The 15,708-nt window shown below is 41.4% G+C and overlaps 1 protein-coding gene across 2 annotated transcripts in view; it reads right to left on the bottom strand.

Moving 5' to 3' along the window:
- BPTF (bromodomain PHD finger transcription factor) overlaps nt 1-15,708 on the bottom strand; it is a 3,500,764-nt gene that overhangs the window by 1,368,820 nt on the left and 2,116,236 nt on the right. For both annotated transcript variants that reach the window (XM_044085088.1, XM_044085087.1), the window contains 2 exons: nt 8,798-8,872; nt 8,509-8,637 (listed from right to left, as the gene is read on the bottom strand). In XM_044085088.1, coding sequence (XP_043941023.1) covers nt 8,509-8,637; nt 8,798-8,872 — 204 coding nt within the window. The remainder of the gene's footprint in view (nt 1-8,508; nt 8,638-8,797; nt 8,873-15,708) is intronic.

Raw genomic sequence — 15,708 nt, forward strand, 5'->3', positions numbered from 1 at the left:
TAGCTCGGAGGGATTGGGATTTCTTTAAGTGAAGCATGTCCAACAGCTCTGGGTTTGACATAGCTTTGTATGTCAGGCAGAGATCGCCTCTGAGTAGGCGATACGTGAAGGAGTAAAGCTGGAGTTTTTTGAGACGGTCTGAGTAGGGCATCTGTTTGAGGGCAGTAATCTTCATTGTGAGGTATTTCTGCGGCCTTTCCAGTTGTTGCAGATGTCTTGTGAGGTACATACCAAAAGGGGCGTTGTACTCTACAATGGGTCTAATGAGTGATGAGTAGAGAGGAACAATGACCTCTTTTTTAACTGGATGAGAAACCTTTTGTGATGAGGTGTGCCACATAGAAGAATTTCCTGGCTACTGTGGCGATGTGATTATCAAAGGAGAAACTACTGTCCAACTGTGTCCCAAGGTCTCTTATCACACTTTCGGTGTTAAGCAGACTACCACCTATGTGGTAGCTCATGGGTACAGAGTTTTTACCAAAGGGGATGACAATGCACTTTTTGGCACCGAGCTTCAAGCCATGGCTTTGACACCAGGCATCTGTCTCCGTGAAGCCCTTTTTAGGATGTCCACATCGTTAGGAGTTTTGATTATGGCTCCTAGTTTGCAGTCATCTGCGAACTTCGTTAGTCAAAGACCTTCTGTGCCATCCTGTACTTCAGAAAAGTAGATACCAAACAGGAGAGGACCCAGGACTGAACACTGTGGTACTCCACTTGTCACTGGTCTGAAGTCGGACTTGGAGTCTGCTACTTTCACAGTGTGGGTTCTGTCAGTGAACCAGTTGGCAACCCATCTTGTGACACAGGGATTTATACCTAGTTTAGTGAGTTTATCTATAATTCCAGAGTGGGGGTGGTGTCAAAAGCCTTGGCGAGATCTAGATAGGCTGTGTGAACCACCTTACCCTCGTCTATGGCTTTGGTGACTGCTTCAAAGAAGTCTATCAGGTTTAGGAGACAAGATCTGCCTTTTACAAACCCGAACTGAGTGGGGTCCAGAGTTTGGAGATTACCAATGTCTTTGTGTATAAGATCCATGATGATACATTCCATGGCCTTGCAGACCAGGCTCTTTAGGCTAATGGGGCGGTAGTTCCCAGGGTCCGTTGTGGCTCCCCCTTTGTGGAGTGGGATAACCGTTGCTGTGTGCCATTCAGTGGGCACAAAGCCTGAGGTGAGGCTATGACTGAACATGGTGCTTAGGTGGGGTGCCAGTTCATTCTGCAGTTCGTGTAGAACACAGCCTGGGATGTTGTCAGGTCCCATGGATGCTGTGTTCTTGGCTTTGGAGAGAGGGTTTTTTTACCTGTGCAGCTGTGATTCCAGGAACATTGCATTTTTCTGGTACAGAGATGGGCCCTTTAGGGGGTGAGAGGGGGGATAAAGTTAGCACTGAACCTATCTGCCAGGAGGTTGGCAATATCAGTTGGTTCTGTATATTTAGTGCCACTGTGCTGTAACTCAGAGCAGATCTGAGTGTTGCCATTGAGATTCTTGACATAGCTATAGAATGCTTTACGGTTGTCTTTAGAATCAGTGGCAATTTTGTTTTCGTAACTAGCTTTGTAGGATTTTATGAGGGATCTCAGATTCTTACTGAGACTGACCAGGGAGTGCCTCAAATCCTGGGTTTTGCTCTTTTTTGCAACAGTTTCTTTCTTCTGTTGTAGAGTTTGTTTACGGCAGGGGACCACCAGATTGGCTTCCTTTTTTTGGAGGATAGCATCTTGGTTTTGTTAGGATCCATGCACTCGTGTAAGTGCTTATAAAGTGCATTTGTGTAGGATTCAGCAGTTGTATTGTCCGTCTGCATGGGTGACGTTTGCCACTTCTGTCTTAAGAAGCATGATGTTGGCTTTGGAGAAATTTTTTACAGTGGTTTCCCTAATGTGGGGTGGGGGTGGGATGTGGATGTCTAGGGTGATTAGCTTGTGGTCAGATCTGACCAAAGAGGAATTGACCTCTGGTGTGGAACACCGGTTGCCCATGTTGGTAATGACCAGGTCTAGGATATTGCTACCCCTGGTGGGGGTGTGGATAAGTTGATCCACGGCGTTGGAATTTATGAATTCCAGAAAACGTTAAGCAAAAGAGTTGGTACATGAATAGTTTTCCCAGTTAATGGTGGGGCAGTTAAAATCGCCCATTACTAGGGTGTTGGGTTGTACCCTAATATTTTCCAGTGTATCAAGAAATGAGGAGTGGGAATCCTGGGGCATGGTGGGGGATCTGTAGCAAGTTACAATTTGGACTGTGGTCTTGCCCAGAGTTAGTTGCACTTGGATAATCTCGGATGCATTATGCTGAGCAACTATCCTGGAGGTGTGGATATCCTTAATGAATACATGAATATGGACACGCCTCCGCCTTTAGTGTTTTGGTCCAGGTTAGGTGGCCGAAAGGTGTGGTATGAATTATAGCTTGGTAATGCAGGGGTGCTCTCTGGAGCCTTGAACCAGGGTCTCTGTCACTGCACAGATATCGATGTTCTCCATTTTAAGGAGTGCCTCGAGTGAATGCATTTTGAGGTTTAGACTTCTAGCATCTCCCATTATTGCCCCCTCCTCTGCCTCTAGAGGGGGTTTCACCATGTGTGTCAAAGAAAGCTTCTTGGGCTTTACGAAACCACATTTTGCCACTTTTCCGACCTTTAGGATAAGGTCTGGTAGCAGTGGAAAAACGGACTCCTACGCCAAACAGAGTCTTTCCATCTTGCTCACACCTGGCAAGTGTTTCCTTCACTTTCGGTCCAAAAAGTGATGAACCATCAAAGGGAGTGTTTAGAAAGGATGACTTATAGGGCTCTGCAATGGAACATAAACGCATCCAGGAGTGTCTCCTAAGAGCAATTCCTGTACCCGGTGCCCTACTTGTTCAATCAGCCACATATGAAATCAGACGCATGGAAGAGTTTATGAGGGAATTTAGGGTAGCAAGCTGGGAGGTTACCTTATCTGAGACACCCACGGCTACCACACCCTGTAGAGTATCTCCTAACTCCTTAAGGAGACCTCTGTGTAGTCTGGTGAAATGTGTGAGATAGTTCAGGGAGCAAAGAGTAAAGGCCGCTGAACTAAACATGCGCTTTTTCAGTACCTGTCCATGATCCTAGAATCTCTATTAGGAGGATGAACAGATGTGGAGGTCTCCGATAGCTCATTCTTGGTGGCCACCACCGCCGCCACCATTATAGCATCAACAGGTACTCCTTTGGTAAAGAAAGCCTTGTCCTGAGGTGACGTTATAAATATATTCAACCACCGAGGGACTGGTGCTATGGTATCCGGGGACTCCCATGCCTTTTGAGGGAGAAGACCCATCAACTCATCGAAGGGCGGAGTGACCCAAGAGGTGGAGGGTTGAGGCCCGAAAACCTTCAGGAGTACTGACTCATTGTCAGTAGGGTTAAGCGGATTCCAGCCACCCCTCTGTTTTAGGATTTCTAAGATATCACCAAAACAGATATCTTTAGAGGGGGACCGTATGGACTCTTCTAACTCATCTACATCAGTATCTGACGTGATGGATTCCTATGCGGAATCCAGATGCTTCCTCTTGCAAGTTCTCTTCCTGGAAACCTCCTCAGAGGGAGCTTCTGGGGAGGTCCCGGAAGAACAGGGCTCACCCAAGGGAGGACCTGAGACTCCGGGTCTTAACTCTTTTGCGGGATCAGTGAAGCAGAGACAGACACAGGAACTTTAGGGGAGGAGATTGCTGGTACCAATGATGTGGGTTGTCCAAGGGGATAACACTCTCCTCATAGCATCAAAAGCCCTGTGGCTCCGGTCCGAAGAGATGCCTGAATCCGTAGAAACAGGCAGTCTCTGCTGCGCCGAAACTGTGGGCTCCGAGATCGAGGTAGGTGCTGAGCTCACCCGAGCAGAGGTCCCAAGAGGCAAAGTGGGCACCGAAAGATCGGTACGACTATCCTCTCCGGACCCCACTGGTGAGTGCCGGCTCCTAGACTCTAAGTAAGGCACCGAAGAAGTCAGAGTAGTTGGAACCAAAAGCCCAATGGGTGTCTGCTCTGATGGTTACACAATCATCGCTTCTACATTCTCTGGCTCGAAATTTGGGTCGAATTGGAGGAGGAGCTGAAGAAACTGGTTGAGTCTTGGTCGATTCCGAAGCCCTAAGGGATGAACCCCGTTAGAATTTTAGCTAATGCCTGCGACTGCAGAAGTCTCTGTACCAGTCGATCCACATCCTTATCCGATAGTCTTGAGGACTGGGAAGCAATAAATGATGTCTCAGATTGGAGAATAGGAGATTTTAAAGTGGGAGATACCGGCTCCAATGCTGGGGACCGGCTCCTACTGACCACAATTACCTCCGGCTCCATAGGCTTCGGAGCCAAGGTGGCAGTCTTACTAGATTTAGATGTGGAAGCTGATGAGCCCTTTTTCGGCTCTGACCCTGACGACGAACTTGTAAATACAGTTTTAGAAGACTTAGTGGACTTGTCCTTGTGTAAGGCTTCTTGAAAGGAGGATTTCAAGAGACCTCTTGCCATGAGTTTACTCTTGTGTTCATGAAGAACGCAAGAGCTAAAAGAGTGACAGATGGCACAATTTTCCTGCAGGTGAAGCTCACCTAAACAATAAACACAATTTGTATGTCCAGCTGTAACTGACATCATCTGTCTGCATTTCGAACATTTTTTTAAACCCAGATTTTGCTTTTTCAGTCATCACTCCAACTTACTCAAAGCAGAAAACTCTAACTCTATAAAAAGAAATACATATGTATAACACACAGCACACAGATAATATATATGTATATCAAAAAATAGCCCCAATAAAGGAGGATCTAAAACTAATCCACAATAACTATGAAACACACCAACCTAACAACAATTATACAACCCTAATAAAATCCACAGGGTTGAATACAATGTAATTGCAAGTAATAGAAAAAATAGAATTATTAATACCCCAATAAAAACTGGGCTACTGATAAAGCAGAAAAGATAGGGAGCAAAGTTATCAAAACCTAAGCAGCAGTCTAGTAAAGTAGTGTCAACATCTATAAATAGGTCTAGAAATAAACGGCCTCTAGAAAAATGAGGAAAGCACTCTAATTATCACTAACAAAGGAGACAAGCGTCTCAAGTAGCTACATGTAATCTGCAACTAACAAGCAAGAATGAAAAATTATTTATCTAGAAAAAATTATCCAAGTTTTGCAATAATGGCCAGAGCTGTTTGAAAAACACCCAATCTGTTGCAGCGCCAAATGAGATCCGAGGGAAGCACTATTGCATCACGGGATAGGGAGTAGGCCACGAGCTGTTTGAAGACCTCGAGCTTTAGCATTTGGCCGAGTTAGAGCCGAGGATTGGCTCCGAACCCATCAGTGAGAATGAAGGCAAGACAGAACAACTTCACATCAGTAGTCAAATACATACCTCTCAATTTTCCAGATTTTCACCTCATACTTTTGGTCTGTTCCTGATAAAATTTGTGGTTTTACGACAAGTCATTGAAAACTGAAATCAATAAATGATGACAGATGTTTCAGTTTCAGACTTTATATCCTTCAGAAAATATTTGTCAGTGCAAAACCTACCACTCTATTAACTTTTTAAGTTTATAAGAGGAGTAATTAAAAACTGTTCCTGATTTTTGACTTTTGCCTCCCCATTATTTTTGGCACTGTTCAGATTTCTTATGCTAAGAGGATGAGGGGTATGGTCAAATACAGCACACTGTAACTGCCCAATAACGGAGACTAGAAGAAACCAAATGCAGGGAGGAACTAGTGCCTTAAAGGTAATTTGACTCTCTCTCTCTCTTTTTTTGAACAATCACATTAAGAATTGGGATTCTTTCTTAAAGCAGTACCATCCCAGATATGCAGTAGCAGAACCTGGCCTCTTACAGCCTAAATCATGCATGTAAGACCTTCACTGACAGACATGCACATTCTCAAACACATTGTAAAGCAAAATAATATGATAGATAAAAAAGATAAAATATAACTCTTAAGAATACTGTAACAGCCAATGATACAGCTAAAAAGTCAGTCTCTTTACTGTAAAAGAACTGCATGTAAACTAATATGTGGATGGCTCCTTTAACCCCCCCCCCCACCATACTGAATGGAAAATGCACCGAAGAAAATGTTCTAATGGAAGTTACTGCACTAAAAAACTTAACCACCTGCCCTTTTGCATAGGTTTTTACTACACTAATGATCACCAGGGTCTTTATACGCTTAGCTGTGCGACCCAACCCAGTTTTGTTCCAGAGTACCTTAGGCATCTATATCAGAGGGGGGAGGGTATGTTAGTAAGGAGGTAGCTGGGGTGGATATGTTAGTTGGGGGTTATTTTACTTCCTGTCGACCTCTGTCTGTTAGAGACATGGCAGCCAGGCTGGGGTTGAATTTGTGATTTCCCATCCAATGTTCAAGGTTTCGCTAAAGTAGAGTCATGGATGAACTCTGCTCCAGATGGATGGGTGTCTATTCCACAGTGCATGGATCCTTTGAGGCACAGTACCAGTCTCTCCAGCATGTTCTACTTACGTCACAGGCAAAGTTCAGGACCTTGGATCTAGTGTTTCTGGTAAAGTTTGTTTTGTGTATGTGTAAGAGCTCCATCAAAGGTGGATCTGAGGATGCCTTACAAGTCAGGCATAAATGTCATCACTAGGAGATTGAGTACAAAGATAGGGTCTTAAGGCGATTTGTGAAAGACAGGGTATTTATACACTGAATTCTCTCAGTGAGGAACTTTTGTGGGTGCTTCAACTGTTCCAAGTGTCTGGTTAGGTACTCGCCAGGGGGGGGGGGCATTGTACTCAATGATGGTTCTGATGAGGGGGAGTAGAGTAGCACTTTAACTTTCTTGGACCTGGATGCCATACCCCTGCTTAGACACTGGGCAGCACAGAAGGATTTTCTTACTATCTTCGTTACGTATTAGTCAAAATCCAGACTACTGTCTCCATATGTTCCCAAATCCCTAACTAGCAGGTCAACTCACAGGGGTGTTTTACTGATGGAATAATTAGCTTGGGTGGATGATGATTTCCCAAAGGGCACTATAATGCATCTATTAGTGTTGATTTTTAATCCATGGCTTTGTAATCAGTCATTTGTCTGTGTTAAACCCCCTTGCAGTATGTTAGTGTTATGAAGGGAATCTATGATAGCTCTCAATTTACAGTCATCTGTGAACTTGGTAAGCCAGAGGCCTTTGACATTAGCCTTATTTTCCAAGAAGTGGAAGCCAAACAACTTAATTTTAAACACTTGATTTCTGTTGTGGATGGTCATTTCACACTGCCGGTAGGGTGTCCATGTATTTACTCAGACTGTTTTAATGTGTATTACGGCTCCAATCATCTCTCTCTCAACATCTTAACATAAGAACTAGGAAGAAAACCAAAAATAATGGGATGGGGAACAAAGGCCCAAAATCAAGGACAGATTTTAAATACTGCTCTTATAAACATTGTCAGTTGACAGCATAACAGACCTTGCGTTAGTGTGCATTTTTTGAAAAATATATGAAATTCAAACATTCGTCATTCTGTGATTGCAATCTTCAATGATTTGCCAGAAACCCACTACTTTTATGAGTAACACACCAAAAGTAGGTGGTCAAACCTGGACATTCTGCAAACTTCTGGAGAGTTTAAAGGGCTTATTCAGTTTCCTTACAGTGACTTTGTTAACTGATTCTGGTCAATCATGCCTGTCACTCAGTGAAACAAGGTGTTATACATTTGAGAAATGATCAGAAGTGCAGCAAAGTAAAGTGAGAAGGCAAGACAGAGGCAAAAACAACATTCTGGTGGAAAAAAGGTTGGCTCTGATCTCAGACAAAAGGCAGCAAAATGACTAACAATATAAACTGTAAAACATTTAACTATGAAGACATTTATTATCAAAGAAAACAAAACTACAACCTGGGGCTGTTCTGATGCGAGTTCACAGAGTATGAGAGAGTTCTGGAGTGGTTGTTCAAGCAAGCAGTATCACAGTTGTGTTCTAACAATTAAGCTCAAAGGGTTAGGGCTATGAACAGTTAATAACTTTCATCCTATATTCCTTAGACTGATTGCATTAATTTCCACTTTCAAAATACACGACTTAGAGCTCCTGGGTCACCCTGAATACGGACAATTGCACCCAGCGAGCTTACCCAGTCAACTAAATAAATTATAAACAGGCAAAAGGAATGAGTCTGAGCCTAGGGCAGTTTCACAGCTAAGCTTCTTAAGTCATGTTGACCTGAGTACCACTGATTTGACTCAGTCATATTACATACATTTTATGAGCTGCATTTCCCATAAAAAAAAAAAAGAAACTCTGAAAATGTTTGAAATGTCACCTATGACTATAACGTGCCTTTTTTTAAACAAGTAGAGACATTCTGTGGAAGAAATGGATCATCATTTGGGAAAACCACTGCAAGTGCTAAGCTGAAACTCCTTCAGACTTTACTGTTTGAATATTAAAAATATAGTACTGCTAATGAAATACCACCAATACCTTTTGGAGTTTCTGGAATGCCAATAGGGCAAATAATCTTCCTTATACAGTATTCTGATCGGATTCCATAAGGACCAACATCCCGGCGTTTTATTATTTCAGAGGTAGTAATTTCAGTTTCTGAAGATTCTGAAAAGGTGTATGTAAGTATCAGTAACAAAAACACAGTGACGAGTTAAATCATAAAATATTTAGAAACACTACTTAAAACAAAGCTGTCAGCAAGAAAACTAAGTAGAAGAAATACTACAACTTCAGTTAAAGCTCTTATAAATCTTAATGTGAATACCTGACATCAGCAAATGAGGATAAGGTGTTGGAGTTAACAGTCTGCTTCCCCCTCTCGATTCAGAAGGCACAGATCCTAAACAGGGATAATAAGCAGATACCAAAATAACTTCCACAGCTTATGATTACTGGCCTACATTTCAAACTTTATGCATGTATAGTTTCAGATTTAAATGACTGTCTGCCAAAGGAGGAACACAAAACTGTTAAAAACAAAGTAATCCCAAAATGTACATTTTCAGTTTTATTATGTCAACTACAAATTTCAAAAATTTAAATTTTTGCAACTTTTTAAGATGTCTGTGTGTCTACAGGCTCTATAAGCAAAGAGAGTTTTAGTCTACACAACTGATGCACCTGTTCTGACTGACCCAACAAGCATTAAAGAACTCACCTTGGGAGTGGAAGCAAGAAAATGAAGCTATCAATTTCAAGATCCATGGAAGATGTGTGCATGTGTGTGTGTGACAATGGGGATGACAAAGGGGTGCCTGCCTCAGTAAGTTCCATTCATGTGGGATGCAACAATAACATCTGCCACCAAGCACAATGGCAGTATGCATGCTGAATGTCACAGCATCTCTGTACTCATTCATTCTTTGTTATATCTCTCACAGCTTCAGGCCCATGGATGAAGATGTAAGGATCCCTATAAGCTTACTGGTCCATTTGAAGACAAAGAAACATCTGAAATCGAAGCCGGGGAATATGTAGGTGGCAAGCAGAGCGGGGGTAAAGTTAGAAGGTCAAAGCACAGAGAAACATAATATTTAGCTAAAAAGAAATAGACCACATTTACACATGAAAATGATGCACATTATTACCACAACAGAACTACATGCGTATCATCACTCTATAAAACTCCTAATTCTAGCAAAGGTTTGACAGGGGTGTGACTGGATGGATAAAGAAAAAATACCTGGAAGTCAGGGATCATGAGGACACCCCACACGGTGTGTGGAAGAGTAATAAGCTGAAGAGAATTACCTTCATAGCCAGCTTTAGTCACCAGTGAACCATGCAGTCGCTGGGGGCCCCCTGTTCCTTGGGGGCCCCCGACCACTGCAAGTTATCTTATCTTGATATTTTGTAACATGTCTGCCAAAGCAACAAAAGCTAGTACATGAATCTTGCACATTTAATAAACCAGGTGAGTAATAACTCTGATTTATATCTCCTTTAAAATTTGAAGATATTGCTGGTTATAGTAACAGTGTTTTATCAAGCAACAGTTTTCACAATTCCATTAAATATTTTACCACTGACATAGTGCCCTTGGCTTAGTTAAACCCTGGTGGTGGACATTCTCTCCACTAAAACTAACAACATATCCAGCTTTAGGTACCTGCAATACCTGTGGCTGCAGGGGGCCTCCTTAATTATCCTTGATTGTGTGGGGGCCCTACGAAAGCTGTGGCTGATTTGGGGAAAATGGGGAGGAAAAAAATGTATTAATTTCCTGATTAGGTTGTTTAACCTAAACAGGACTATGATATGACTCTTATAATAAAGCTGGTAATGAACATAGGCAAGATAAACACTAGAGATCATCAGCCCATTGTGACTTGATCTCAATGCATACCTTAGAATTTAAGAACAGCTGCTGCTTCTGATCCTCAGGGATGGTTTTCTCGTACAGGGAGTTTTATAAATACTGGCAGAAGAGCAGCTACTATAACTCCCAACTTTTTTGTTCAGCGCAATACCAATAATACAAGAATAAAGGCTCAAAATCAGGAACACGTTTTAAATATTACTCTAATTCAATTAAAAAGTTAATAGAATAAACACATTTTGCATCAACATGCATTTTTTTGCTCAATAAGTATATAACTCTGATGTCTGAATTTACTGACTGTCTGTAGTCCTGAATGATTCACAAGCAAATCAAACTTTTTATGAAGGACAGAACAAAATTATTTGCAAAATCAGGGAAGGTCTGAGAAATCAGGGACAGTGACAGGTTCGCATTACTCCTCATTGAGGTAAATAAAAGTGACTTACACCTGCCACTGTTTAACTGCTAAATAACAGTTACTGATCTGGTGTGCCAGTACCAGTGGTACAAAAGTAGTATTGCTATGGCTTATACTTGTGTGTGTGTGTGTGTGTGTGTGTGTGTGTGTGTGTGTGTGTGTGTGTGTGTGTAAAAAGTATCACTGATTTTTATCTGTGTGCACACACCCAGTAATGCTAGGACATATACATTATTCTTTTGGATATCAGTGAAAAATGTAGCTAACAAGTAAATTATATTTCAAAAGTGAGGCATAAAATATGTCACAGAACATTTAGATACTTAGACCTTCTAAGAATCTGGGTCTCTCACTCCCCAGATTATATAAATGGATACAGGGGGCTCACTTAATCACCCTTCATTTTTTAGGGGCCCCACAGAAGCTGTTGCTGGTTGGGGAAAAGTGAGGAAAAATGTATTAATTTTTTGATTATGCTCTTTAACCTGAACAGGCTATGATAGGACCCTGTTAAGATAAAGCTGATAATGGCCTCTGCCTGCAACTGCAACCATGCAAATACCAGCCCTGCTTGGATATGTGTGTACAGGAAGCTGCTGCAGGTTGTGTGTGTGTGTGTGGGGGGGGGGGGGTTATTACATCTCCTCAACCCAAACTGTCAAAGGCAGCTACTTGTATGGATTCCTGAAGTATGGTCATTATTTTCTTTTACTTTTCTCATAGACCTCAGAGGTGTACAAAGAAGGTTACTATGGCTTGTGTAGGGGTAGGGTACTGTCTAGGAACAACAAAGCAGAATACATTACTGCAGTCATTATTTGTTTCACTTTCCTCACAATCACACTTCAGGAATGCACACAAGATACAAGTAGCTGCCTTTGACAGTTTGGGTTGAGGAGTATATGTATGTCTGCAGCGACTTGAAATACATGACTGTGGCAGTTTGAACCTCTGCTTTCATCTCAGCCTAACACCAGAACAATGCCTAGACAAGTTTTTTTTTTTTTTTTTTTTTTTGGGGGGGGGGGGGGCAGGCAGTTCCCAGATAGGACTTATGTATCCAGACAACTAGTTTGTTAGTTTACTGATGCTATAATTTAGTCATATTTGAACATTAAGTCTTGGGTACAACTTATATCTTTCTTGAAAGAAAAACAAAATAAGACTGAAATTCTTTTCTTATTCATGTTTTTATTTTATTTTATTTAGGGCAAAACTGGATTAACAGCTGGGAAAATGCTCTAAAATGCATCCCAGAACATCTATAACCCTATGGCTTCTTGGGCCCCTGGCTTATTTGAGTTATTTCCTAAATGATTATTACTGTGCTGAGTTGGTCAGGAAAGATGTGTTGATAGGATGCAAGAAAAACTAAAGCTGTACAGAAACAATTTATTTCCTCAATCATAATTTCTGTTCAAGTCATCACGGGTTGAAAAGATTGTGTAAAAAGAAAAAAAAAATCTTTAAAATGTACTTCAGATCATATAGGGAGTTATAGCTTCTTGAAAAAGCTGAAGAGTAAGGCAAAATGAGAGAAAATGAAGAAAAAAGTAGTATGCATAGTATGGGGTGCCCAAGATTCGGGGAAAACAGGGGAAGATTGGAGGGTATGTGTGTATATTGGGGGGTGCTGAAACAGTAGGTACAGGCTGCCATTTCACCTAAATCCAGACTTGTATACAAAGTTGCTGCAATGTATCATTGTTGAAACTAAATGCCAGTAACTGTGAATATCCCTTTGTGAGATGGTCCAACATAGTGTGGTACACAGACCTGTTGTAATATAAGAGTATTCTAGCTACAGATCAGTCTCTGTATGCAATACTCCTAAAAGTTTGCAGTATGAGCTAAAATAATGCTTAGGAAGGGTGGCAGTGACAAGGTGATACGTAGACTTGAAGTGCCCAGTGGGCCCCCAACTTGACATCTGCTGGGGGCCCCCAAAATGCTAACACCGGCCCTGATTACCTTAATGCTAAATAACGCTAAGAATTTTCAAATGTCTCGCCAAAGTATTCCAGAGATGTGATTTGCATCTCTAAAACAGAAAATAATTCATTACATGTTTGTACATTGATTTTTTAATGTATTAGCATGTATGTGAAGTTACGACACTTGAATGTATGTTTCTCCATATGAAGTTAAATAACTAACCACTGTATAAAGCAAAGATGTAGTACTATGCATGTACATAATTGTCTGTAAATTTGGAGCTTTTCTCCCTGGGACTCCATTGAAAGCAGGTTCTTTTTGACCCAGACGGACTTTCTCATAAACAAATACATAAAATACAAGACGATGCATATCCGAAAGCAAGACAAAATGGGGAAAAAGGAAGTTTCACAATTCTTGTATCAAAAATGACTTAAATCAATTAATGCTGAATTGGATGAAAAATATAAAGGGAACATTTTGTGTGACAAACTACTGGCACGAAAAAAAGAAAACGTTGCTGTGACTTATGGAGTAAACTGCAACAAAATGATGCACTGAAATATGTAGAAGCAAGCACCATCTGGGTAATACATGGTTCTGATGCAATATAAATGGCTTCTCCTCTGAAAACATGGTGATTGTTTAAAGACTGCATTACAGTGGACTGGGAAAGTACTATTACATTTTTTTGTATTCTCCCCTAGGTCCATCCTGCTCTGTGTAAATTCAGTGGAATTTTTTATTTTATTTTATTTTTATTTATTTATTTATTTATCATTTGTTGACCGGGAAAGTCCGACTAGGTTCCACAGAGCCTGTTTTCAGCGGAGGCCCAGGGAGAAATGCTCCAGATGCATGTCTTTGGAATGTGGGAGGAAACTGGAGTACCCGGAGGAAACCCACGCAAACACAGGGAGAACATGCAAACTCCACACAGAAGGCACCCCAGCCGAGAATCGAACCGGTGAACCTCTTGCTGTGAGGTGACAATGTTAACCACTGCGCCGCCCAATTCCGCCCCGCGGAATTACTTTGGTTGACGGGTTTCTAACTCGAGATCTTCCATAAATCCGGATTTCAAGCAACTGTGCCAATTTTAGTGCTGCCATACATTCAAACACAAGAATTCCACCCTCTGTAAGGCTATTGATTTTTCTAAAACTATGTAAACCTCAATATTACCTTGCACATCTGATATTTCTAATAACCAGTTATACAAATACTCTTTCAAAATGTAATTGCCTTTCACTAATATTTTCTTAAACTGGAGTTTACAAAACCTCAGTGAAAAGTGTGACCCCGTAGTAATTTTTGTTGACTTTCAAATGAATTAGCACTGCAGTGAAGGCTGCAGCACTCGTCACAACTGCATTTATTGAAGTTTGCTCATTTGTACTTGGACACAAGCATCTAAAGAAATCATTTTTGCAGGGAGGCAAGCTCTCCAGCACTAGTAACCCACACTGGACTTAATTCCAAGACTGCAATGTCTCAAACAAAAAGAAAATCTTAACTCACTCTTCCCTGTGGTTCTGTATAAATAGTATGGTGGGCTGAAACTTCCTAACATTGAAGCATACAGGAAGCATTGACCTCCCCACCCTAAACACACTTCCCTTTTGTTGCATCTTTCAGAAGAGTACACAGAAGAGATACCTAGCTGCTACTTAGCAATTTCAAGGTTCAGTGTGTGACACTTTCACAGAAAACTTTACACCTAGCTTCCTCTCACTACCACATATACTACTCAATCAGTCTCCTCTCTTACTCCTCTATCTTCCCCTTACATCCCATTAGCCCTTCTAGCTTGTTCCACCTTCATGTGGAGCTTCTGCTTTACATCAGCTTGAGTTTAGTGCAATTTTTGTATATAAGATTTAGGTATATGAGTTTAGAACAGTATTTGTTTAAGCTTAGTACTATCTGTATTAACATCCTACCTTTATTCCTAGCCTTTAGCTAGATATTGGTATATCTGTTCATTACTATGTTTCATATTATATGTATAGCTAATGTTTGCTGCAGTATGTACTATTTGCTATTGTATGTATATTCAGTTGTTTTCATGTACTCTGCTGCTCATTTATTGTTCTGTGGAGCTTTTCTCCCCAGGCCTCCACTGAAAAAGGACCTGTGTGTCCAGCTGGAATTTCCTGGTAAGCAAATGTAAATAAATAAATAAACATGTCTTCCTCAAACGTACTTTAGTGAAATGCACCACACAACTGAATTTCCATAATTTTAGACAGTTCAGTGACTTTAAAACTTGTTACTGTTTCACTTTGTATTGAGCAGCTTGAGACTTATCAGCTTATCTCACTTAACTCTTGCCTTCTTCCCCTCCTAAATAAAACCCTTCAACTCTTTATTAATTACTATAAACAACTTCTCCTCTGGTTGATAAAAAATTTGACCCCATCCTATTCGGATTCGTCAGGGGCAGATCTTGCCAGATGAACCTGGTTGACTTCTTTGAGACTGTCACCAAGACCCTGGATGAGGGAAAGTCAGTACATACAGCTTACCTTGACTTGGCCAAGGCCTTTGACACAATCCCCACTCGGGCATCATCGAAAAGCTAACTCAACTTGGCGTAAATATCTATCTTGTCAGGTGGGTGGCTAACTGGTTCACCGACAGGATCCACAAGGTCAAAAACAGGTGCCACCACCTCCAACAGCAGACCTGTCACTAGTGATGCTCCCCAGGGATCTGTCCTGGGACCCCTACTGTTTGGCATCTACTTCTCAGAGGTCCAGGCAAAGACAAAGGGCCTGTGGCTGACCAAGTCTGCAGATTACTAAGTTGGGTGCTGTTATTGGCTTTCCAAATGATGTTAATATACTGCAAGAGGGTCTCACAGCAACTAATTACTGGTGCCAAAGTCATGGCCTTAAGTTAAATGCAAAAAAATGTATCATCATACTATTCGGCAAAAAACATGGCCCCTACTGACTACCACATCAACGGCAACCCCCTTAGCACACAACCTGTGGTG

Source organism: Protopterus annectens, chromosome 10.part0 (assembly GCF_019279795.1).
Source record: "Protopterus annectens isolate FY-2018-M chromosome 10.part0, PAN1.0, whole genome shotgun sequence".
NCBI lineage: Eukaryota > Metazoa > Chordata > Ceratodontiformes > Protopteridae > Protopterus > Protopterus annectens.